The sequence below is a fragment of the Entamoeba invadens genome (genome assembly GCF_000330505.1).
Source record: "Entamoeba invadens IP1 unplaced genomic scaffold scaff_1105074725249, whole genome shotgun sequence".
Classification (NCBI taxonomy): Eukaryota; Evosea; order Mastigamoebida; family Endamoebidae; genus Entamoeba; species Entamoeba invadens.
The window spans coordinates 11,759-34,321 of NW_004440331.1; the positions used below are offsets into that span (position 1 = coordinate 11,759).

The 22,563-nt window shown below is 34.2% G+C and overlaps 8 protein-coding genes across 8 annotated transcripts; 4 read left to right on the plus strand and 4 right to left on the minus strand.

Annotated features, from left to right (window-relative positions):
* On the plus strand, window positions 1-3,894 carry EIN_525020 (DnaJ domain containing protein; the record flags this gene model as incomplete). Its single annotated transcript, XM_004256280.1, has 1 exon — window positions 1-3,894. A coding segment is annotated over one exon (3,894 nt), but the record flags the coding sequence as incomplete, so codon positions are not given.
* A 424-nt stretch (window positions 3,895-4,318) lies between these two features.
* EIN_525030 (Amoebiasin-2 precursor, putative) lies at window positions 4,319-4,684 on the minus strand (the record flags this gene model as incomplete). Its single annotated transcript, XM_004256281.1, has 1 exon — window positions 4,319-4,684. The coding sequence occupies one exon, from the start codon at window positions 4,682-4,684 to the stop codon at window positions 4,319-4,321; it is 366 nt and encodes a 121-aa protein (XP_004256329.1).
* A 155-nt stretch (window positions 4,685-4,839) lies between these two features.
* On the minus strand, window positions 4,840-5,739 carry EIN_525040 (casein kinase I isoform alpha, putative; the record flags this gene model as incomplete). The annotated part of the gene is made up of 1 exon (XM_004256282.1): window positions 4,840-5,739. One exon carries the CDS (start codon window positions 5,737-5,739, stop codon window positions 4,840-4,842), a length of 900 nt encoding a protein of 299 aa, XP_004256330.1.
* A 2,574-nt stretch (window positions 5,740-8,313) lies between these two features.
* EIN_525050 (chaperone protein DNAJ, putative) lies at window positions 8,314-9,361 on the plus strand (the record flags this gene model as incomplete). The annotated part of the gene is made up of 2 exons (XM_004256283.1): window positions 8,314-8,684; window positions 8,878-9,361. The coding sequence occupies 2 exons, from the start codon at window positions 8,314-8,316 to the stop codon at window positions 9,359-9,361; spliced, it is 855 nt and encodes a 284-aa protein (XP_004256331.1).
* A 428-nt stretch (window positions 9,362-9,789) lies between these two features.
* Window positions 9,790-10,983, plus strand: EIN_525060 (Queuine tRNA-ribosyltransferase, putative; the record flags this gene model as incomplete). Its single annotated transcript, XM_004256284.1, has 1 exon — window positions 9,790-10,983. One exon carries the CDS (start codon window positions 9,790-9,792, stop codon window positions 10,981-10,983), a length of 1,194 nt encoding a protein of 397 aa, XP_004256332.1.
* Window positions 10,984-11,055: 72 nt separating this feature from the next.
* Window positions 11,056-14,433, minus strand: EIN_525070 (Rho/RAC guanine nucleotide exchange factor, putative; the record flags this gene model as incomplete). The annotated part of the gene is made up of 1 exon (XM_004256285.1): window positions 11,056-14,433. One exon carries the CDS (start codon window positions 14,431-14,433, stop codon window positions 11,056-11,058), a length of 3,378 nt encoding a protein of 1,125 aa, XP_004256333.1.
* An 848-nt stretch (window positions 14,434-15,281) lies between these two features.
* On the minus strand, window positions 15,282-17,678 carry EIN_525080 (GTPase-activating protein, putative; the record flags this gene model as incomplete). Its single annotated transcript, XM_004256286.1, has 1 exon — window positions 15,282-17,678. One exon carries the CDS (start codon window positions 17,676-17,678, stop codon window positions 15,282-15,284), a length of 2,397 nt encoding a protein of 798 aa, XP_004256334.1.
* Window positions 17,679-20,592: 2,914 nt separating this feature from the next.
* On the plus strand, window positions 20,593-22,227 carry EIN_525090 (hypothetical protein; the record flags this gene model as incomplete). The annotated part of the gene is made up of 2 exons (XM_004256287.1): window positions 20,593-20,889; window positions 21,241-22,227. The coding sequence occupies 2 exons, from the start codon at window positions 20,593-20,595 to the stop codon at window positions 22,225-22,227; spliced, it is 1,284 nt and encodes a 427-aa protein (XP_004256335.1).
* Between the last annotated feature and the right edge of the window lie 336 nt (window positions 22,228-22,563).

Genomic DNA, 22,563 nt, shown 5'->3' on the forward strand with positions numbered 1-22,563 from the left:
AAGCGATGTGTGTCATTTACTCGAAGTCTCGAGCAAGTTGGATCATTCAAAGATATCGTCCACATCATTTCTATGCTCAGAACTACACGCTCGTTGCTCTTAAGAGACCGTTTAATAGCTTTGATCCGGTCGTTACTTAAAGTCGAGATCAATGCAAGGAAGTTCATTGATGTGGGGGGGATCGACTTATATGTAGAGCTTCTCACATTAGTCCATTTACACTCAGACCATGCTATTATCCCATTACAAACGAACTTGTTGACAGCTGGTGTTGCCAGTGGTGAATGGTTTTATGCTGAGATGTTTGAAGAGAAGAAAGTGAAGAAAGGCCCTGTATCTATCGACCAATTAAAAGTCCTTGTAATGAACAAAACTCTCGACGAAGACATTTTGGTCTGGGCACAAGGAATGGAAGATTGGAAACCGTTAAAAGATGTGACGGTCTTGAAATGGGCAATTTTACAAGAAGATACCGGAGTCCTAACTCCTTTACTCTTCTGTCAAGAGATCATAGGGACTCTTGAAGAGTTAGTTACTATGTATCCTTCTCGAGATATGAATGGTATCTTACTCCGACCAATTCCACGTGCAAAACGACTCTTAAGTTCACCGCGACACTTACCACACGTCGTTCAGTTGTTACTTACGGCGTGTCCACAGATCATAGACACGTCAGCTCGACTCCTTAAAAATTTATTAGAAGACAACCCACCGGCACAACCAAAATTCTACTTGACGGGAGCGTTCTTATTCTCATTAATGTATGCCGGGAGTAACATTAAAGAGATCGCAAAGTTACTTGCAGCAACACACAGACAACAGCGAGTGGGGGATGCAGTCGAGTTATCTGCACTCAAGAGTATGTTGCCGGGGTCACTCATCACCGTGATCGACAGATCGCCGGACGAGTTTGCCGCGCGCTTTGTCGGCGAAGTCGCGACGCCCGAAATCCGCTGGGGAAGTTCGATGAGGAATTACTTGATCGACACTATAGCTCAGCACTTGGGCGACTTCCCCAGTCGACTTGGGAGTAACCCGCTAGCGGTGTATTCCTTTGTCCCAATAGCACCACTTGTATATGAAGAGCTTAAAGGCGAGTTGTACTGTGGGAAGATATACCTCAATCAATTATGTGACGTCGAGAAGTATCCCGACTTTGTCATTTCAGACCCCGTCGGCTTGTTACAATCGATCTTAAGGACTTGGGTTGAACTTGCGGAAGAGCCACAGAAGATGTCTACAAGTGAAGCGTGCAAAGTGCTTGGGATAGAGAACCCGGACGACAAATCGAAGCTGCGAAAGGCGTACTTTAAATTAGCGCAGAAGTACCATCCTGATAGGAATCCGGAAGGGCGAGAGATGTTTGAGAAGGTGAACGAGGCGTACAATCAACTTGTCGAAAGTGGACCTGACGAATCAAGTAACAAAATTGCTATTATATTGCAGTCGCAGTGCATATTATACTCAAGATGTATTGAAGACTTATCACCATATAAATACGCGGGATACGGACTCTTAATACCTTGTTTGAAGGACGCAGACTTGATGAGTCGCAGTCTCGAGTTGATCTACTTGACCATCAGAAGCTCAACACTGAACGTACAAGAACTTGGAAGACTTGGTGGCATGAAAGGGTTACTTACTATATTAGATGTCCTCTGTACCGAAATCAAAGACGACAAAGTGAATGACATAAGATACATTTTAAGAGCGTGTGCGGTCGCATCTAAGTACGAAGAGACTATTACGGAGATCAAGAAAGACACTGGGATGCTAGGGAACTTGAAAAAGTGTTTGTCGTCTGAAAATTTGGCGTTAGTAGAAGCTTCATTAGAGTGTGTGACGTGCTACTCGACTTGTGATGAGTCTATACGCAAGGACATGTATGCCAAGAACTTCTTGGGGATCTTAGTCCATCGAGTGATGGGGTATGACCCAACACTTGAGGATCAAAGTGAACAGACGGACCAACAAAGTATTCACCAGATGAAGAATGCGATAGCGGGGATGTCTTTGTTAGCTCTCAAAGCTTTAGTCAAGATCGAAGAGAACAATGAAGAGACTCAAGGCGTCTTTGCACTGTTTACACCACAAGTGGGGATGAAGATGAGGACTAAACCCGTCACTGAAGTCCTGCGAATTATTAACTCGACGACACAAACACCTTATCTCTTGTGGACAAATAAGATGAGAAGCGAATTAGTCGATTACGTTGACGCGCATTTATCTGGGACCCTCGAGTGGCAACCCAAAGAGTATGCGTTGTACAAGTTCCCGTCTTTGGAGAAGGAGTTAGTCATCACGTCGATCTATGTGAGGATATTTAATGAGCAAATTCGAACGTGTGAGAAGTTAGTGGACCCCATGATCTTCTTAAGAGGGTTGGTGACACGAAAAGACCTCCAAGGCGAATGGCTGAAACAGCAGTGTCAAGCTATTGCAAACGTCTTTGAGCAGTACGACATCGCAGTCCAGTTCTGTGAGAATTCCGAGTTGTTAGAAGCCCTCTTTAGTATGTTAAAAGAAGACCCAGAGGATCTTGCAGTGCAAGAAGCGTTATTAAGAAGCGTCAAAAGACTTGTGAGTAACTCGTCCTGTGTCGAGGTCATCGCAAACTCGAAAGTCTTACCCAAATTCCTTGTCTTGTTATACCCAAGTGGACTCCTCACTCAAATCATCCCACTCGCTCAAACCGTCTTTTCTATTATGATTGGTCTCCAACAAGGCATCTTAAGAGGCGGCTTACTTTATTTAATGAATCACTTTGTCAACGGAACGGACTTGGACCAAAGAGTCTTAGTCTCCCAGTTAATGGGAAAGATGTCGACGACGCCTTCCGTGGGGCCTAAAGTGACACTTTCCCTTGGTAAATTCTTCCCAGCTGCTATTGTGAATGCGATTAAAATGGATGCGAGAGGCGCAGTATTACTTTTGGACTCGACAGCGGAGACCGCCGAGTTAATATGGAACCCGGAAATGAAACGAGACGTCGGACAATTCATTAATAAAATGGCCGTCGCGTTCCATACGAAATGTCAGAGCGATCCGTCTGTTAAATGGCAAGTCCCAGACTCATTCTCGTTTGCTTATAAGGAACTTAAAGACGAAATTTACATTGGCGGAGTCTTCATTCGCATACTCAACAAGAACCCTAGCTCACCATTGAATAACCCTAATCTGTTCACCGACGGACTCTTCGCAAAGTACTTTGAAGCGCGTCGGGATGGGAAGGTCGATGATATGAAAATGCTTGCGACCACAGCGGCAGTGTTTTATACTAACCAACCGCAGAACTTGGAGTATGTAGCTGGTGCGGGACATCTCTCGAAAGTGATTGAAGCGCTTCAGATGACGCCGGATGAGACTCTCTTCATCATCTTACAAGTGTTGGTGACGAATAAAAAGTGTAAAGAAAACTTGTTGGATAACAACGCCGTTCCTTTGACCGCAATGTGTCTCACAAAAGTTGTCGAACATAACAATTTGGTGGCAGATGTCTTTAGATCGTTAACAGCAAGTTACAATTGCAGAGGAGTCTTATGCTTTGTCCCACGGCTGTGTAATGCTGCAGTGCAAAAGAACATCTTTAGTGTGTTGGACGGATCTCTCGACGAGAAAATGGGAACAACATCACCAGAGATCAAAGCAATGGTCGTCGACGCTGTACAAAACGCTTTAACAGACTACGACCACTCTACCGAACTCAACGAAATCTTGAACCAAAACCCTATTTGGAAATTGTATTCAACACAAAAGCATGGCCTCTTTTTGTCAGGAGCTTCGTCTATTGCTGGATATATTGCTGGTCCTACATCGTCTGGCGCCGTTGGGTTACTTACAGCAGCAGAAGACTCTTCCGTCAAAAGACCCGACGCTCCTCCTGATTTGCAATAATTCACTTTTTAATTTAATTACTATAATTTAATAATACTGTTCTCGAAATTATTATAGAATAAATTAATTATTCGATGTTAATAATAAATAGTTTTTCAAAAAAAAATAAATGTGAATTTTTATAAATAACAATTTGTTAAAGATTAAACTAAGTTATTAACTATTATTTAATAATAAATTATATTAATCTTTCATAATATTATATAAATATTTTTATTACAAATTATAATTGATTTTATATATTTAAAAAAAATGATATAAAAAAAAGTGGAAAAATTAATAACTAATATATTCTAATAAAATATATTATAACTTAGTGATTAACAAAAAATTGTTATATAAAATGTTTTTTATACTTCACAATAATTCAATGAAAAAAATGTTATTAATAAATCTATTAATAAATTAAATAAATTAAAGTGATTTATTGAATGATAATAGTGTATTTCAACTTACGAGCAGCATTATCTGGCATCCACGGTCTTATATAATTTAATTCAATAATAGTTGTTCCTGGTTCTTGAGGTTTCAAGACGAAAAGTCTATCTGAAGGGAATCCTACCATAGAAGGTTCATGAGGCACCGCAGTAGTTGTGTCGCTTGACAAGATTAATTTAGCGTTATTAAGTTTCATATTCCAGTCGTATCCTGTTGTTGGATTTGTTCTGACATTAATTTCAATAGTATCTTCTAGTTTGACTTTAATAACTTTTTCGTTCTCTTTTTCGGTCAATCTTGTCTTGACACTGAACGCTCCGATGAGTAAAACAAAGAGAAGAGATATATTCATTGATTTTGAAGTTTTCTCTTTCTTCTCTCTTCTAGTAAAATTAATAGAAAAGAATCAAACTATTGAAAAGAACTAAAATGAAGTTAATAAAGTACTACTATCCTAGTTAACACTAGTACCTCACTATTGAATAGTTTCATAGAACTATAATATTCTCATTTTTTGGTATTATACCAGTCGAAGTCCCCGTCGTAGTCTATGCCATTCTCCCTTGCTACGTTTTGAAACGACTCTCTCCAAAATTGATACCTTGGCTCTTCCTCAAATCGGAGTCCTCTGGAATACATCAAGAACGTTTTAAACTCAAGTGGGAGCCCCGCGCACAATTCGTCCAAATTGATTTCCTCTTTCTTCTTCAAGATCTTGTCGAACTTTTCCGTGTTATTTTGTCGCGAGAAGCCTTGCCACGGCAATTTTCCTTGGAGGAAATAGATGAACATATACGCAAGACTCTCCAAGTCATCTCTTCGACTTTGTTCGTAGCCTTTGTGGTTGTTAATAGATGCGTACCGAGCCGTTCCGGTGAGTGATTTGTCTTCAGTGTAAGGGATGTGGACGCCATTCTCCATATACTTCTTTGATAATCCAAAGTCGATGATATACACGTAATGAACATTCGCCCCAGAACCCATCACAAAGTTGTCCGGCTTGATATCGCGATGAATATAAAACTTCTTGTGAACACGTTCGATGCATGTCAGGCATTGGTCTACTATCATCAAGACCGTCTTCAACGAAAACGGCTTGGAAACATATTGTAACAAATCTTCTAAGGATGGCCCGAGAAACTCCATCACCATCACATTGTAATCATCTTGAACACCAGTATAGAACACTTTGGTTAAACCAGGACCTTCATTCCCTTCAGCTAAGTATTTGTATAAGGCAGCTTCAGCTAACAGTTGCGGGTGCTTACAACTCTTTAACTCTATTTTTATCGCTACTTGTGTTTTGTTCGTGATGTCTAACCCTTGAAAGACATCCCCAAATGAACCACCTCCTAATTTCTTTTCTAATTTGTAGATGTCATGAATCACAAAATCAGCTCGTGACATTAAGTATCTTTAAACTCAATTTGATTTTCAAAGATACTAAATAGTAACTCTTTTTAATTTGTTTGTTGGTCGTTTATTAATAATAATAATAATTATTATTATTATTATAATTATTATTTTTTATTTATTATCGTCACTTGATTTCTTCAATTCATTGGACTTTTTAAAATGTAAAATGTAAAATTGATATTTAAATTTAGTTTAATTATTAATTTTATTTAATTCTTTTTTGTGTCTTTTTTTATTTTTACCAAACAATTGTATTTATTAGAAACTATTTAAGTTTAATTAATCATTAGGGCATACTAGTGGATGGACGTCTATCCACTGGATAAGCGTCCATCCAGTAGATACATGCTTTTTTGCTGGATACAAATAATTTTTAGTAAAATAAAGTCAATTTTGTCATTAAAAAAAAGCATTTATTTTAAAATAATAAAAATTCTTTTATAAGAAAAATATTATCACCAAATGGTGTAATCTGCCACATAACAACATTTTTTTTCATATGATATGTTAATAATTATACTTTTATAAACATTATTTTTTTAATTTAACAATTTTTTTAATTTACACGCTATTTTATAAACAATAACGTTAATTTTTTACTTGAATGAATACATCGATTTCAATTAAATTTGTTCGTTAATATTTGCTCCTTATTAAAAAAACAACTCGTTAAATAATATACCAAAAATATCAAAACAAAACTGTTTTTTTAAATGGATTTTTATAACGGTACCAGATAAATGATCTTGTTAATGATACATTGTAATGACGAGTCATTTACACACTGATCTACAAAATGTATTCCAATATTCCAAGTATAGTTTTATGTTGGTAGTTGAATTAAAAGTATAGTAAGATGAAAAATGGAGAACTTGAAATAAAATTGGGTTATTTTTTTTAAAATTTTGGGAGATCGTCCTAAAAAGTTGCAGTGGATGGATCGATTTCGGTGGATGGGGTATAACAGCCATATATGGGCTATTACTTCGGGATTATTGGTTTATAGGATTTTTGACGTTTTCAACAAAAATAAAAAAGATATCGGTAAAATCAGTAAATTATTACCTAAGAAATAACACCGACTATAATTATATGACCGTTATAAAAAACAAACAAATAAATATTTTAAAATGACTCTTGTTCACTCTTTTTTATAAACATGCTAAAAGTTGAGAATGAAGGTAATCTTTATTAATAATACATTTCTGTTTGCAGATCAAATATAATTAAAATAGATAAATTTTGACAAATCTAACATTTACTAAATATCTTTTTTTAATATTAATAAAAAACACAACAAAAAGTTAAGTTTTACAAAAAGAAATTAACTTTATTTTTAACAAAAAAATATGGATGATTGAACATGATTTGCTGAATTTGTAATTATATTTTGTTGAAAACGTCAAAAATCCTATAAACCAATCATCCTGAAGTAATAGCCTATATATGGCTGTTATACCCCATCCACCGAAATCGATCCATCCACTGCAACTTTTTAGGACGATCTCCCAAAATTTTGAAAAAAATAACCCAATTTTATTTCAAGTTCTCCATTTTTCATCTTACTATACTTTTAATTCAACTACCAACATAAAACTATACTTGGAATATTGGAATACATTTTGTAGATCAGTGTGTAAATGACTCGTCATTACAATGTATCATTAACAAGATCATTTATCTGGTACCGTTATAAACTATAAAAAACAAAACAAAAAATTACCCCGAAAAATAAAAAGAACTGATTTGTGTTTAAAAACGAGAAAACAATACTATTTTTTACGAATTTTTTTAAATGTTTCGGTCTTGGCAATAATTACCTAGACACGTTTATCATTAATCTTCTCCGTGAAAGAGAATGAATATTATTTGGATAAGAGTCTTTTTGGCAAAATCGACCTCTTATTTTTCAAAATTTTATTTTTTTTTCAATTTTTTGGTGCCCGATATTTCAGTCTATTTTTCCCTTTTATACACCAATCCACTAAAAAACGCCAATCCAGTGTCATGCCCTTAAACTTAAATAGTTTAATGATTAATTGATTATTGTGATTTAAAAAATAATAATTTTTTAATGGTTTTTTCATTTAATTTTTTTTTTCAAATACATATTAATTTAAGTATTAATTTATAATTTTTTTGAAAGCCATGTTTGGTAAAAAAACAATTAAAATATAATTATTTTATTATTCATAATTAATTAATAAATCAAACAAAATTTATGTTCTGATTTAAAACAAGAAACTCAAAGATTTACTAAAAATTACTAAATAAATGAAATACAATGACATTAGTAATAATTAAAAAATTAATAAATTAAATTATTTAAAAACTAAACAAAACTATCAAATGGTTCATTTAAATAATAAAACAAACCAAAATTTATAACATTTGTTATACATGGGTGTGGTCTTCTTCTCTTCAAAAAATTAGAAGACATATTTTTTGGTCTTCAAAATAATTATTCGTCCAAAATTTCGACTCCACTCCTTATAGTTCCCAAAATTGCATTCTCATCACCTCAAAAAAAAATCTCAATTTTTTTGTACTTAAAAACAAGAACAAATGGTTGATAGTGGCAGAAGACCACAACACATTTCCTCGAATGGGGACGTTTACACAGCTTTTCTGATTGTTCCCTTTCTTATATTAATCATTGGTGTTGTGATCATGTTAGTCACGCACTCCTCATTTTTCCAAAACTTCTTTTCGACTTCGCGCCCGACTTCCAAACTTCGGCTTGAGGTATCTTTACAAGATGCATACGCCGGTCGGACGATCACCCAGATGATCACACGCAACATCAATTGCCCAAAATGTGGGGGTACAGGCGCCCACTCTTCTCACGACATCCACACGTGTTCCCGTTGTGGTGGTCAAGGCAAAGTCCGTCAACAAGTGAACGTTGGACTTTTCATTTATGAAGATATTGTTATGTTTGTTCTTTCACTCACACGTATCTATTATATATAGTATAATAATAATATTATTATACTATATATATTATTATTATAACCATATTATAACTATATTATAACTATATATATTATTAATTATAGTATAATAATATTATTAAACTATATATATAATATAGTTATAATATCTCTTTGATTCAATATTCATTGAAAGGTGTCCACGGTGTAAAGGGAGTGGTGTTGAAGTAACGAAATATTGTGACAAATGTCGTGGGAGTGGCAAAGTGAGTGAGTCGATTAAGGTCTCCATCGAGATCCCGCCATACACCCGTAATGGGGATGTACTCACAATCAAAGGAAAAGGGGAGATGGAAAGCGATTTGTTAGTCTATTTGTCCGTTCCAAAAGAGGGAAAAGGGTTTCGTGTGAACGGAGATGATTTCGATTATGACTTAAATATATCTCTAAAAGAAGCCTTACTTGGTTTCGAGAGAAGAATCGAACATTTGGATGGTCATCAAATACTTATTAAAAGGAGTGGAGTGACTGAGGACGGAAGTGTTATACCAGTCTCTCGAGAGGGTTTAAAGAATGGATTCTTCTCTAAAGGGTATTGTAATTTTCATATTAAAGTCGATGTCAACAGTATAAGTCAAGAGCAAGCGAGAAAGGTAGCAAAAATACTCAAAGAAAAGTAGTCGTGTTATGAATTAGTGATTTTTTGATTTCAAAGGTCAAGTTCACGTTTGAGGTATTTGAATCGAAGTGGGTGTAGTATACTTAATAATAAATTATAGTTCAATATAGATATAATTTTTTATTTACTATTACTTTTTAATAAAAATGGTTTTGAAAGAGTTGACTTCAAAAGTTCAACAATTTTTTTAAATAATTCAAAAATGAAGTACACCATTGTTTTTTATTTTTTTGTTACATAATCAAAGTTAGCAAAAAGACGTATTTTATTAATAAATTCAAATAAATCAGTGAATTTTAACATTGAAAAAGTTTTTTTTATGAAAAAAATTAACTTTATGAAACCCAAAAAATGGACCAAAGAAAATGAAACCCTTTTATAATTCATATATCTAAACTACTGTATTAATAAACTAATTAAAATAATACAATGTCGGCTCTTTCACTCACGGTGAATGCGACAGATGGTCGAGCGCGTCAGTGCACTTTACACCTACCGCACGGTGAAGTAGAAACGCCTGTTTTTATGCCGGTTGGTACAAAAGGGAGTGTCAAGTCTTTAACATATGAACAAGTGACAGAGATGGGGTGTCAAATATTGTTAGCGAACACGTATCACATGTACTTGCACCCAGGAGTGACTGTTTTAAAAAAGAGTGGCGGTCTTCACAACTACACAAAATGGAATGGAAACATCCTTACGGACTCTGGTGGATTTCAAATGGTTTCATTATCCGAAACGATGAGTGTCTCAGAGGAAGGTGTAGTCTTTGAATCGATTGTAGACAAGAAACAAATCAATTTGCCACCCGAGGAGTCGATTCACATTCAACAAGCCATTGGTTCGGATATTATGATGCAACTCGATGATGTTGTGTCTTCACTCACAACAGGCCCACGAGTCTCGGAAGCTATGGAGAGGAGTGTCCGGTGGTTAGGGCGGTGCAAGAAAGTGTACGAAGAGACCAAAGACAAACAGAATTTGTTTGGGATCATTCAAGGGGGTTTAAACGCAGACCTTCGTAAAAAGTGTTTAGAAGGGATGGTGGCTGTCGACACTCCTGGGTATGCTATTGGTGGGCTATCCGGTGGCGAAGCAAAAGATGACTTTTGGAGAATGGTCGACGTCTCTGCACAAGGCCTTCCCGAGACTAAGCCGCGATATTTGATGGGAGTTGGATATCCAGTGGAGATGATTTTATGTGTGTTGTTTGGTGTTGATATGTTTGATTGTGTGTACCCGACTCGTACTGCACGATTTGGGACGGTATTTTCCGATGATGGGATGGTCGCATTAAAGGTGAACAAATACAAAGATCAATACGAAGTGATTGACAAAAACTGTGACTGCTTGTGTTGCCAAAAAGGAAACGGATTGACCAAATCGGCGTTGCACTTCATGTTTGTGAATGGAGCAGAAGAGGGAACGCCAGTCGCACAATACTTGACACATCACAACATCACTTACTTGTTCAATTTGATGAGGAAGTACCGAGTCGCAATTCGAGAAAAGAAAGCAAAAGTGTTTGCCAAGGAGTACATCATGAGATTCTATGGTGGTATCCAACATGTCCCAGCTTGGATGATAGACGCTCTGAAGAAGGCTGAAGTGAGTTTTGATTAATTACTTTTATAGACGCAGTTCGTTACGTATCATTATCGTACCGCGTTGGATATCGCATAACACAAAGAAGTATTAAACTTTAAAATAAGTATATTTTTTCGGTATGTAGCTTTCTCTGGCATACACCGAAGTGAGCATGTACTGCGTGCTGACTTTGACATCTTGTGGAATGTGTGCATCAATCACTCCATTAACAACTTCGTTGCCTCGATTCTTCAAACTATCCAATTTGGAAATGTCGATCAATTTATACAATTCGCGCAACACAACAATGTTCGAGCCAAGTGCTTTCTTGTGTATATCTCCACATGTTTTACATAGTATGACGCCGTTGTCATCGTCAAGATAAATCGTCTTATTGTCCCCACAATCCGCACAAACGGTGTTTGCAGTGATTGAAATAAGTAAATCGATGTAATTCGACAATTTCTCTCTTTCAAAAATCATGAACTTCGGTACTGGGAAGCTGTAGGAAATGTAATTTGTGTCTGGCAGGAGGTTCAACTTGTACAGCTTTTCTCTCGCTGAATTGATCGAGACTGCTCGAAGCACAGAAATCCACTTCCACTTGTCTTGCACCGATACTGCTGTCGCTGTCTGTGATTCTCCTCTGATATTGAATTTAAAAGCAGCGGCGTTGTTGACTGCAACAACTGCTTCTGCAGAAATCGCAGAAACAACAACTTTCATGTGCCACTTATCTTTACTCAGTGATTCCGCCAAAGTGTTGTAAACATAAAGATACCCGTTTTCTAACACACAGTATCGGTCTTTCTCTTCGTGGTGGTCGTTCACTTCTATTTTGGGCCGTAATGTGAACCCTCTCGGTGTCATGAGTAAGTTTGCAGCTGCCCGTTCTCTTGGGGAAAGAGCCAACGGGGATACTTTCGCTCTTTCAACCTCTTTTGATTTGAGTTCAACGCCAGCAGCAAACGTCGAAAGTCCTAATATCTTCTTTTCCTTTTCAAACATTTTCAGTTGCATTTTCAGCTTCCCTCTGTAAAAGAGTTCTGATGTGCTGCTGATATTTGTGTTTAGCCCTTCTGTTGTTTCCACAGCCAAAAGCCTTGAAATTATGCTGCTGTGATTTTTAGCTAAAACTTCGTCAATTGCAAGCATCCAATCCTCTTGATCTGTTGCGCTGTCAGAGGTGAGTCGCACGTTGAAATTTGTGTTTTGAAGAGTGAAGTGTGTGTCGTCAGCCCAGTACATAGTGAGGGCAAAGAGGTTAATAACATACTTTATTTTAATCTTGTTCTTCTCGATATACGCATCAACATCCTTCACTTTTGTCTTGGTCATCCCAATTAAAATTGTGTCGGACAGCAAGAAGAGTATAATCGGGCCAAACTGCAAAGTGTTGAAACTTCCATATTTGATGAGTTGTCTCTTTTCGTCGCCGGTCAAATCAAACTTCTTGGTTTCTAGATGGTGCTTCAATTTGATTAGAAGTTGTTTATTCTCAGACTGACGCCTTCTTTCGTTCAAATAGTCTCCAATCTCTTTGATTGTTTTAATTTCCGGTTGTAACTTTTCGAACTCGACGTGTGACCGTGGAAGGTACTTCAAAAAACCTTTGATGAACAATTCATATCGTGGGACTCGTTGAATTGGTAAAATCAAATAAGCAAAAATGTCAAGGTTGTTCACCTCGGGTTGCATCGAGAGTTGTTTTAAGTTATTTGTAAACGCTTTGTTCTTTTTCTTCATGCCGACGATATACTCACTCGTTTGGTCGTAAGAGTTGACATACGTTGTGTAGCATTTCAGAAATTTTGAAAACTTACTCAGTACAGTGGAAATACCCGTTCCGTATATGTTTGTTTTTAGCATTGCGTTCAAGTTCGTTTCAAATGTTGAGTTGTACGTGATAATCATTTCCAAATTCTTCAAACACCCTCTCAACACTTTGTCGTCCTTTTCTTCAAGGAGTTTCGACAAATAGTTCTTCTGTAATATGCGCAAGTTGGCGACGTATTTGTGCTCACTCTCTACTAACTCCTTCACCAAATTCTTTCTCTCTTTCAAGCCACAAACTTCAGGCAATTTACGCACACAAAACCCTCGTATTCTTTTCTGTATTAACAATATATGCTTAAGAACCGAATCTGTTGCTTGTGCATCAAGTCTATTGAACTGTTCGTTCTGTTTCTCAATTTCGTTGTTGTAATTTGTTGAATACAAAAGCGTTTTAGCAATCGAAGTGACACTCTCCAACTCTTGGTCAATCACAAGTTCCTTCAGCTCCATCCCGCTCCCAAACTCATCAACGACATACAACTTTCCTTCATACAAAAATACTCCTCTATATACCTCTGCCATCTTCTCGTCTTCATCTTCATCTGCAACGGCTTTTTGGGTTTGAAGTTCTTTTATTTCCTTATCATCTTGAAGTTGTTTCTCCTCCTCTTTCTGCATCACTTCTCTCATTTCTTGTAAACCATTCTTATTGGGTACTTTTAGTTGACTTTTATGTGATACTTGTTCGGTGTCAGTCTTTTCCTCCTCTTCATTTTCTCTCCTCTTCTGTGCTGTCGTTCCTCCACTTCTTTCATTCACAATCTCCAATCGATTCACTGTGAGTGATGGGAGTGTTTGATCATTCTGTTCTTTGTCCTTATTGACTGGCGTTTCTATTATTCCAATCTCCGATTTCACCTCATTTTTATCACTTTCTTTTTCGGGTACGGTTTTTACTTCAATGATATCATTAATCTTCTCTCTTTGAATCTCCTGACTTTCCTTAGCTTTTTTGTCGTCTTTCTGGTTCGTTTCGTCCTTCTTCTCATCTTTTATGGATTTTAAATTATTATTTTTATCTTCAACAAGATTTTTCGCGCAGGTTTTGTGTTGTGATTCAGTCGAAGATTCAACCTTTGGTATTTGGTGCTGTTGATCTTGATCTTTAAACGTGTCAAGTTCCATTTTTTGAAATGCTCGAGATTGAACAAGCGGAATGGGCTTAACAGAAGAGGGGATTTTTTGAGGGCGAGAAGCGGTGCGGCGTTGGTTGGCAAGAGCAACAATAGAGGCGTCTGGCTTGTCGAATTTGTCAGACTTCTCTCTTGTCACACCAACCATCTTGCCGTCCTTCCTGACTGTGAATGCTCTTCTTCGTGTACTCTCCGACAACGTCTCACTCCGAGCAAGGGAATTGGACATCTTGTTCAAGTTCATTGTCTCTTGTTTCATTAGAAAGCCGACTAATGCAATTATCTGACGTTCTTCACCTTCCGCAATTTTCTGAAAGGACAACCCACTCATTTTGCCGTATTGCTTCTCAGCAAGACGCATGGCTGACTCAAGTGGTGTGTCTGTCTTTTGTGTTGTGTGAGTTATCTGCTCCATTATACACAGAAACGCATGACCGTCTTTAAAGTCTTCGAGTGATGTGATGTACAAAGACGAGTTCGGAAGATGGTCATTGACCCATGCAACATACTTCTCCATTATATGAAGCAATAAAGATATTTGTGCAAGGATATATCCTATTTTGTTTTTTCAAAATAAACACCTTTATTGGCATTTTCGATTATTTGGTATCTTATAAATTATCTCATTTATTATACAATTTTATCGTTTCACAAAGTTTATATAAAATAATAATGAAATACAACTTAAATTACAATATAAATATAAATTTGTTTTTAATATTGTAATATAGAGAAAAAGTTACATAATTACGAAAAAACATCAGAACACCGACAACATAGTCAAATAATAACTAAATTGTCACCAATAAGGGTTTAGCCAACTCTATAAAAACTTAAAAATAGAACGGATTAAAATATATAGTATAATTATTTAAATAATAGTTTCCAGTTAATAATTTAAAAATATGAAAAGAGCTTGAATCTTTTTTTCAAACATACAGTTTTGTTTTTAACTTGTTTTAAACACGATGAAAAGAAATACAAAACTGTAAATATTTATTATTAAATATAGACAATTAAAGGAAGATTTTCGGTTTTTGTTCTTTTTTTTTCAAAATATTTGTTGTTAAAAAAAATAATAAAAAATAATTAAAATTGTAGTTTTTAATTGTAATTAGTGAATTACAAAACCGGTGATTTCCATATATTTTTGTAATATTTTTAATAATTAAAATATTATTAAATTAACTCCAATTTATGTATTATATTTAATAATTAAATTATTGTAAAATTAACTATAATCAATGAAATAATACTTAATAATTAAAATATTATAAATTTAGCAGTGATTTTTGTATGATACATAATAATTAATTTATTATTAATTTAACTATAAATAGTCCACACAATTCCACGACATAATACTCACTTAGAGAGTAGGTGGTTCATCACAAATATCGTCATGCTAACGTCGAGTTCCATCTGTTCGTTAATGTCGACTGTTCTTTCACCTTTAGCTCTTTTTTCAAGGAGTTCTTCGAGTTTCAAGTCGACGGTTTCTGCATTGAGACCCGGCAGTTTGACACTGACATTAAAGACTCCCGCCTCTTCCGACGAGATCACAATTTTTGTGAGTTTTCTGACCGCCTTTGGTACGACAGAACTGACGATGACGCCTTTTTTCGCCAAGTCGTTATATGAATATTCCTTAGGTTTGAAGAGCTTGCCTTCCAACTTGTTTTTGCCTTTCTTCTGTTTTCCTTGACAGATCCGTTGGACGCATTGTTGGCAATATTCTTTATACGAGACTAAAATGTCTTCCAAATCCTTTTGTTTCTTGAGTGCTTGTTTAATTGAGATGTCAAGCCGCGTCAACTCCTTTTGTTGTTGTTCTTTGATCTCCGCTCGATTCGAAATTTCAATCGCGACGTCTTTAAGAAATTGTTTGTAGTTGTCCTCTTTGTTCGCAAGACCCTTTTCACACAACACGTCCAAGTTCTTTTTCACTTCTTCAATAGTCTTCAACACACTTTCATTGTTCTTCTCTTTCGCTAACTTCTCTGTTTCGTCGAGCATGTCTTGGAAGGTACTAATATCGCTCTCCGTGTTTTTAATATACTTAAAGAACCCAATGACCATCGACTTTGTTTTGTTATACAAGACTTGGTCCTCGTCATCGGACGACTGTTGGATGTACTTTGGTGTTAACGTGAGGGTGATGTCCTTTCCCTCATACAACTGGACTTCTTTGATCTCGCCAAGTATCTTTCTCAACGGGTCTTCCTTGTTCGCAATTTGTTCCAAATGGTCGACCAATTCCTGATGGAACATTTTGAGTTGTGGGGGCGTCATAATGACAACTGGTTTAACGTCTTGGATGAGTGTCATGTACTTATCTATTTGCAATTTCGTTTCTGGTGGCTCCACATCGGTGAATTCAGTTAAGAATTGTTTGACTTCGCTACATCTCTCGCTGATCCAATCGTTCATAGGTAAGTACCACATGTTCGCCTCAGTGTTTGGAAATGGTGTTTGTTGTTGGAAGAGTTGTGTGAAGACTTTATTGATCATCAGCGCGTTTTGCATTTGGTCGAGGGACTGTCCCGTCTCATTTGATGTGATATAATGTCCGACAAATCTATAGTACATGAAATATCCGGTGTATTGTAATAATTCCGAATTTGGGAGATTTGGGTATGCTGCAAGTGAACCGTCGTTAATGACTTTACACAAGTACCTGAGCCCATAAGGATAATGACTCAGACTTTTTATAATAGTCCCATAGAAGATGTTACACGCCTCTTTCAAGTCAGCCACACGCTTCTGGATCTTCTCTTTTAATTCAGGCGCACTACTTACCTTTTCAAGAGGAAGGTCTCGGAGGGGACAAACTCCTCCAGTGACCTCTTCTGTTTCATTAACGTAGTCGTCTAAGACTCTTTTCCCATTCAGTTCGATCTTTCTGTATGCCGGAAATTCTTTGTTAAGTCGTTGGACGCACGGCGAGAACGTGTCGGCTAAGAACTTCAGTCCTTCCTTTCGTTTCGCGTAGATCACCATCATCTGTGGGACGACGGATTGGTTCTGGATTTGCGTGAAAAGGGGGACCATCAAACTGAGTTGTTGTTCAATAGCTGTGCGGACAACTTTGAGTATCAAATAGTCCTCCCTTGTTGTTTGTCCTTCCATAAAAAGGTTCAGAAGTATGCAGTTGAGCATTTCCTTGATATCCGACTCGGATTGTTGTAAACAGTTAATAAGTCTAGCGAGATACACTGGCTCCGTCTGTAATAAGAAGAACAAGTTTCCATATAACTCGAGCTTCTCGTGTGTTAACACCACATTAGAAGTACTCTCCTCATCAAGTTGTTTCTTCTTCTTTTTCTTCTTGTCTTTAGCCAACACGGTCCCCGCGTTTTGCACAAGAAGAGTGATCCGGTTCTCTATGTCGGCAATGTCTCGGTCGAAGTCGGAGTTCTTTCGAATTTCATTCAAAAGTGTTCGTCGAAGCTCAGTGATCTTCTGGATGAAGTCATCGTCCTCTTCTTCTCCTTGATTCTTTAATAACTCGGAAATCTCTCGGGCTGTTAAATTGCCCCGTTTGATCCGGTCTTGGTACATTCGCTGTTCTATCACTTTCCTTAAAAGCAATTTAGACTTCAAAATAGAAAGAAGAACAGACTCATAGTCTTCAGCAGCTTTATCAAACTGCATTTTATTATGTGCAGCCATCTCAACAAGAGATACTATTGGGTTTCCAGAAGGATCGCTCACAGAAGAAAGTCGCTTTTTGCGTTGTGTGGCTTCTTGAGTTATACTCATAGGATTTGATTTTTGAGAGGTAAGATTGTATCAAATGTGATGCTATTTAGAGGACATTTTCTTTCGCATTGATCGAATTTTTTTTTTCTCTTTTTAGGGAATATGGTTCAAATTTAATTCTTTTTAATATGACAAATCAATACTTTTGTCGGAATTGTAAAATGTCGATATAATAAACTATAACAAGCATTTCGACTTTGAGTTTCAGTGAGTTTGTAACCAATCAAAAACTATTGAGGAAAAAGTTATTGTTGGCTTTTTTAAAAAATTATAAATTTCGTTTTTTGCGTGAAGGTTGAGACTTTCAATGCAATTTATTTATTCCTCTAAACTTAATTCTGAACTCAAATTATCGTGCAAAATTTCGAAGTGTTACTGTAAAAAACACTTAATACTTTTTTTATCGGAAAACTATTTTTGAATTAAAAAAAGGTGGAGATTTCATACAAAAAATGAACTTTTTATTAAAAGTAAAGAATTATTGAATATAGTTCTGATAGTTCAAAAAATGGATATTAATTATTTAAGCAGATTATTATTTAAAAATAATAATTTGTTTATTATGATTTTTATAATTAATGATTGTTATTTATAATCATTTATGGGACGAAAATGATATACAAACATAAATACCCCGATAAGGAGTATTTCCAATATTTGCAATAATTTCATAGTAAGAAAAAACGCTATTTTCAGCCTTTTTTTGAAGTGGTAAAATAAGAATAGATCAAAATGAACAAATAAAATAACTAACAAAAGTCACTCGTATTATCCCGTTTATTTAATACATGTAGGACTATTTTTTTCGTTTTTTTAATTGAAAAAACATTTCAAAAGTGATTTATGTGATTATAATTTGGGAAAATATCCGTTTTTTGCATTAAAAAACATTTAATTTTAGTATCAATTTTAAAATATATTATTTAATTGTTAATCGTGGCTCAAAAACGCATTAATTATCACTTTTTACTAATAGTATTATAATTTATATAAACACTCCATTGGTTTATTATTTCAATAATAATATTTGGGAATTGAAATTTGTTAAATAAAGTTCTTTTAGTTGGCGCAAATTATACGTATAAAGACGGGTTTTACATCCTAAATAATGTTCTGGTTTTGTTGAAAATGTTAAAGACAAAGGTTTTATGTCTAAACTAAACTATTAATTAATAACAATAAATTATATTACAATAGTACATTATTTATTAACATAAAAATGACAGAATAATCACAAAACAAATTCTATTAACATAATTAAATAAAATTTGTTTTTTCTGTTTTAACTTTCAAAAAAATCGGTTTTTTATGAATTCGGTCCAAAAAACGTATTTTTTTGTAAACTCTTAGGCAAAATTTATATCAATTACAATAAAAATGTGTAAGATTTTCAAAGCCATCCACATAAAAGTGGTCTATCACGTTAACACTCTTAAACATAATTAGTTTTGTAAAATGATTTAAACTATTTTAATAATAATTATATTAATATGTTTGATACACATATCTTCTTATTAAAAATATATAAAAAAGGCTCTGATAGGGGTGAAATATGTCTTCAGCTAATGTCCGACAAATGAGTATATTTTTCAAATCTTCATCGCCTGTGAGATAATCAAATAATTATTTGAATCTTAAACTTATTCATTGAAATTTTATTTATTAAATTATTTAAAAAAACATAAAACACAAATTATGGGGTTTCTTTTTTAAAATAATAAAAAACAATTTGAATGTTATTTTTTTAATTTTGAGATTTGTTTAAAATCTTAAAATTGGTTTGATTATTTGTGTTTTAGATTGTAAACATTCCATTATTCGAAAAAGTTTTTTTTTGATTTTTTTTAATTATAATTAATTATAATTATTGTTCTTTAATTATTAATTTTAATTATATTATAAAATTATAATAGTTAATTAAAACAATGTATTATTATTAAAGATAAATATCAAAATTTAATTGTTGTGTCTTAACACTTTAATTATCATTGAACAAAATTCAAGTAGTTTAAAAATCGGGAAATCTCGAGTTTATTAAATAAAATTCCGTTTTTTAGAGATTATATTATCTGAATAAACAATATACAAGCAGAAAATAGAAAATCATCAAAAATTGGATTAATATCCCTGTTTTTACAAGGATATTAATCCCAAAACGAAAATAAAAGAGTTTTTTTAAGTGTTAATAATAATCCAAAAAATTGAATAACAATTTACTTTTATTTAAAAAAACAATTATTTTTTAAAATAAATAAATACCATTTATATATTATTTCAAAATAGTATAAAAGCTATCTTATAATAAGAAAAAAAAAGATAAAAATGTCAAAAAATATGAGTTCCAATAACTTTTTCAAAAAGGGGTATTTTTGTTATCATTCAATTTTATAAAATCTTTAAATTGTTATTGACATTTTTTTGTAAAAATTGTTAAATACAAATGATTTAAGTTATGATAAAAAGCTATATTTATAATAATAATATAATACAAAAAACAATTTTTTAAACAGAAAATACTTAAGTTTTTTAACCAATCAAATTTTATACCTATTTTATTTTTGATGTTTTTATCAATTTACATTTTAAAACAATAAAATGTACTTATTTTAAAAACGAAATCATTTGTTTGGAATGGGTATTATAATTAAAAACGACTATTAATTTGTAAGGTGTTATTTGGATAGCTAAAAGAAAAAATACATGAACAATATAATTTATTATTTTATGTGACAATTTCATAATTAAATAGCATTGACACATTTTTTTATTCAAATTTTTATTATTATTTATGTTGGGCCACAAAATTCAACAATGAAAAAAAAATACAATTAATGATAATCATTTCAAGCATTTTTGTGTATAATTTGACATATAAAAGCAGATGAATTGATCTTCTTTTCCACTAAAACATCTTATGAGTTGTAACCGTTATTTTAGCAAGGTTAAAGGTGATTCATTCTCATGCAGTTCAAAAACAAATACCAAATCTCTTTCAAGTAGAAACAGTATAATGAATTTTGAGGATTTTTCAGTTGAAATGATATATTATGACAATAACTCACACTCTTCACAACAACCGTCGTCACCAGTGAAATTGTTTTCTCCGAAAAAAAGAGCTCCTTCCCCATTAAATAGAAAGTCGCCAGAAGAAAGGATGAGAAGGATGTTGTTTAACTTTCCTTCTCCATTGCTGAAGACCTACTGTGAAGTCGTTTGTTATATTGTTATTTATTCATTTGTTACAAATAATTTACAATTTGTATTAAAATTAAAAAATATTAATAAAAATAATATATATCTTATTTGAAGTTATTATGTACGACTTTTGGTTCGTAAATTTTTTTCGATGTTTTGAACTATTTTTGAACAAATTTGATTGTCATTTCATTTGGAATTGCATTTTGCGTTTTTTATAGAAAACATTTGACATTACAACGCCCAGTAAGTTCTTTACAAATATTGTAAAATATTATATTTATTATACTTTAATAGTATATTATAACACTTTATAGTTTCAATATATAACACAAATAGTAAACTATTATCAACAACTCAAAACAAGTTTGTAAAACCAGAAGGGTGTAACTATTTCTATGTTAAAACACTTCTCCAATTTTATTCTTCACGTGGGAAGCTTACTGACCTTTTAATTAATCTGGCTTTTGAAGAGATAGAAAAGACAAATTGCCACAATGCACTCTTTAGAGGAAATACAGTATTCACTCGGGTATTTTTTTATTATTTAAACCACTATTGCTCAGACTTTTTAACTCGAACGACTCGTAAAGTTGTCAACGAAATTAATTCAAATGAAAAATACTCGCGGCTGAATGAACTTTCAAGAGACTCTGATGAATTTAAAAAAGCATTTGAAGACATACTAAAAGTATTTACTAACACTCTGAAAGAAGAAAAGCCACAGTTTCCTTCGCATCTTCAAGAAATTTTGAGAAGTATTTTTACACAGATAAATGATTACAGAGACAAGAAGCAGGCACTCAGCACAACAACAACTTTATTATTCTTAAGATTTTTACTCACTCCATTTTCTGCTGTTCCAAACGTCTTGATTGAGACACAGAAATTGATTACTGAAATAACAAACAAAAGAAAAAGTTGTACGTTTATTACTCAATCGACAGACCAAACAACAAATTTTAAAAGATCCATAGAAAGTTACATAGAAGGTGTTCTATTTGGTCCGACCACCTTTGCTTTGTCGAACAGAGGATTTGATTATTCTGAGCAAGAAAACAGTCTAATTGCTTTGATTAATGTTATCAAACAAGAAATGCGAATCTTTTCAACAAAGTACAAAGGAGATTTCGATGAGGTCTTTTCGTTATTAAAAGGGAAGACTGATGTTCTCGCGACATGTTCGATCTCTTACTTCACTGATGAATATACTCGGTGGATGGAAGAACGAGAGAAAAAGGCCATAAAAGAAAATGAAGTTCTTCGGAAGAGAATCGACGTCTTAAAAGAGAACATCGACCGTATCAAAACGCGGATCTCAGCCGTTGAAGTCGTGTCAAATTTTTGTTTTTAATTGATGAGTCCTTACTCTTATTAATAAAATAACTCATTGAAATAACAAATAAATAATTACAACTCGAACAACGACCGAATGGAAACTGCGGTGCCTTTCAAACACCCCACAAGCTCTCCAAAATATTGGTCGATAAAGACATGGACGACTCCTTTGTTCGTTTTAACGTCGCACGTCAGATTCTTCCAATCAAAGACAAACTTTCTTTTGTTCAGTGTCTCGTTGACTTTGTCCCGGACTCGTCCCTCCCAGATATGACCAAATGCCAAACACGCAAAATTGAACATTTCAGTCGTTATTACATGTTTGCCTTTAAACACATTCGAGAAGTCGCCA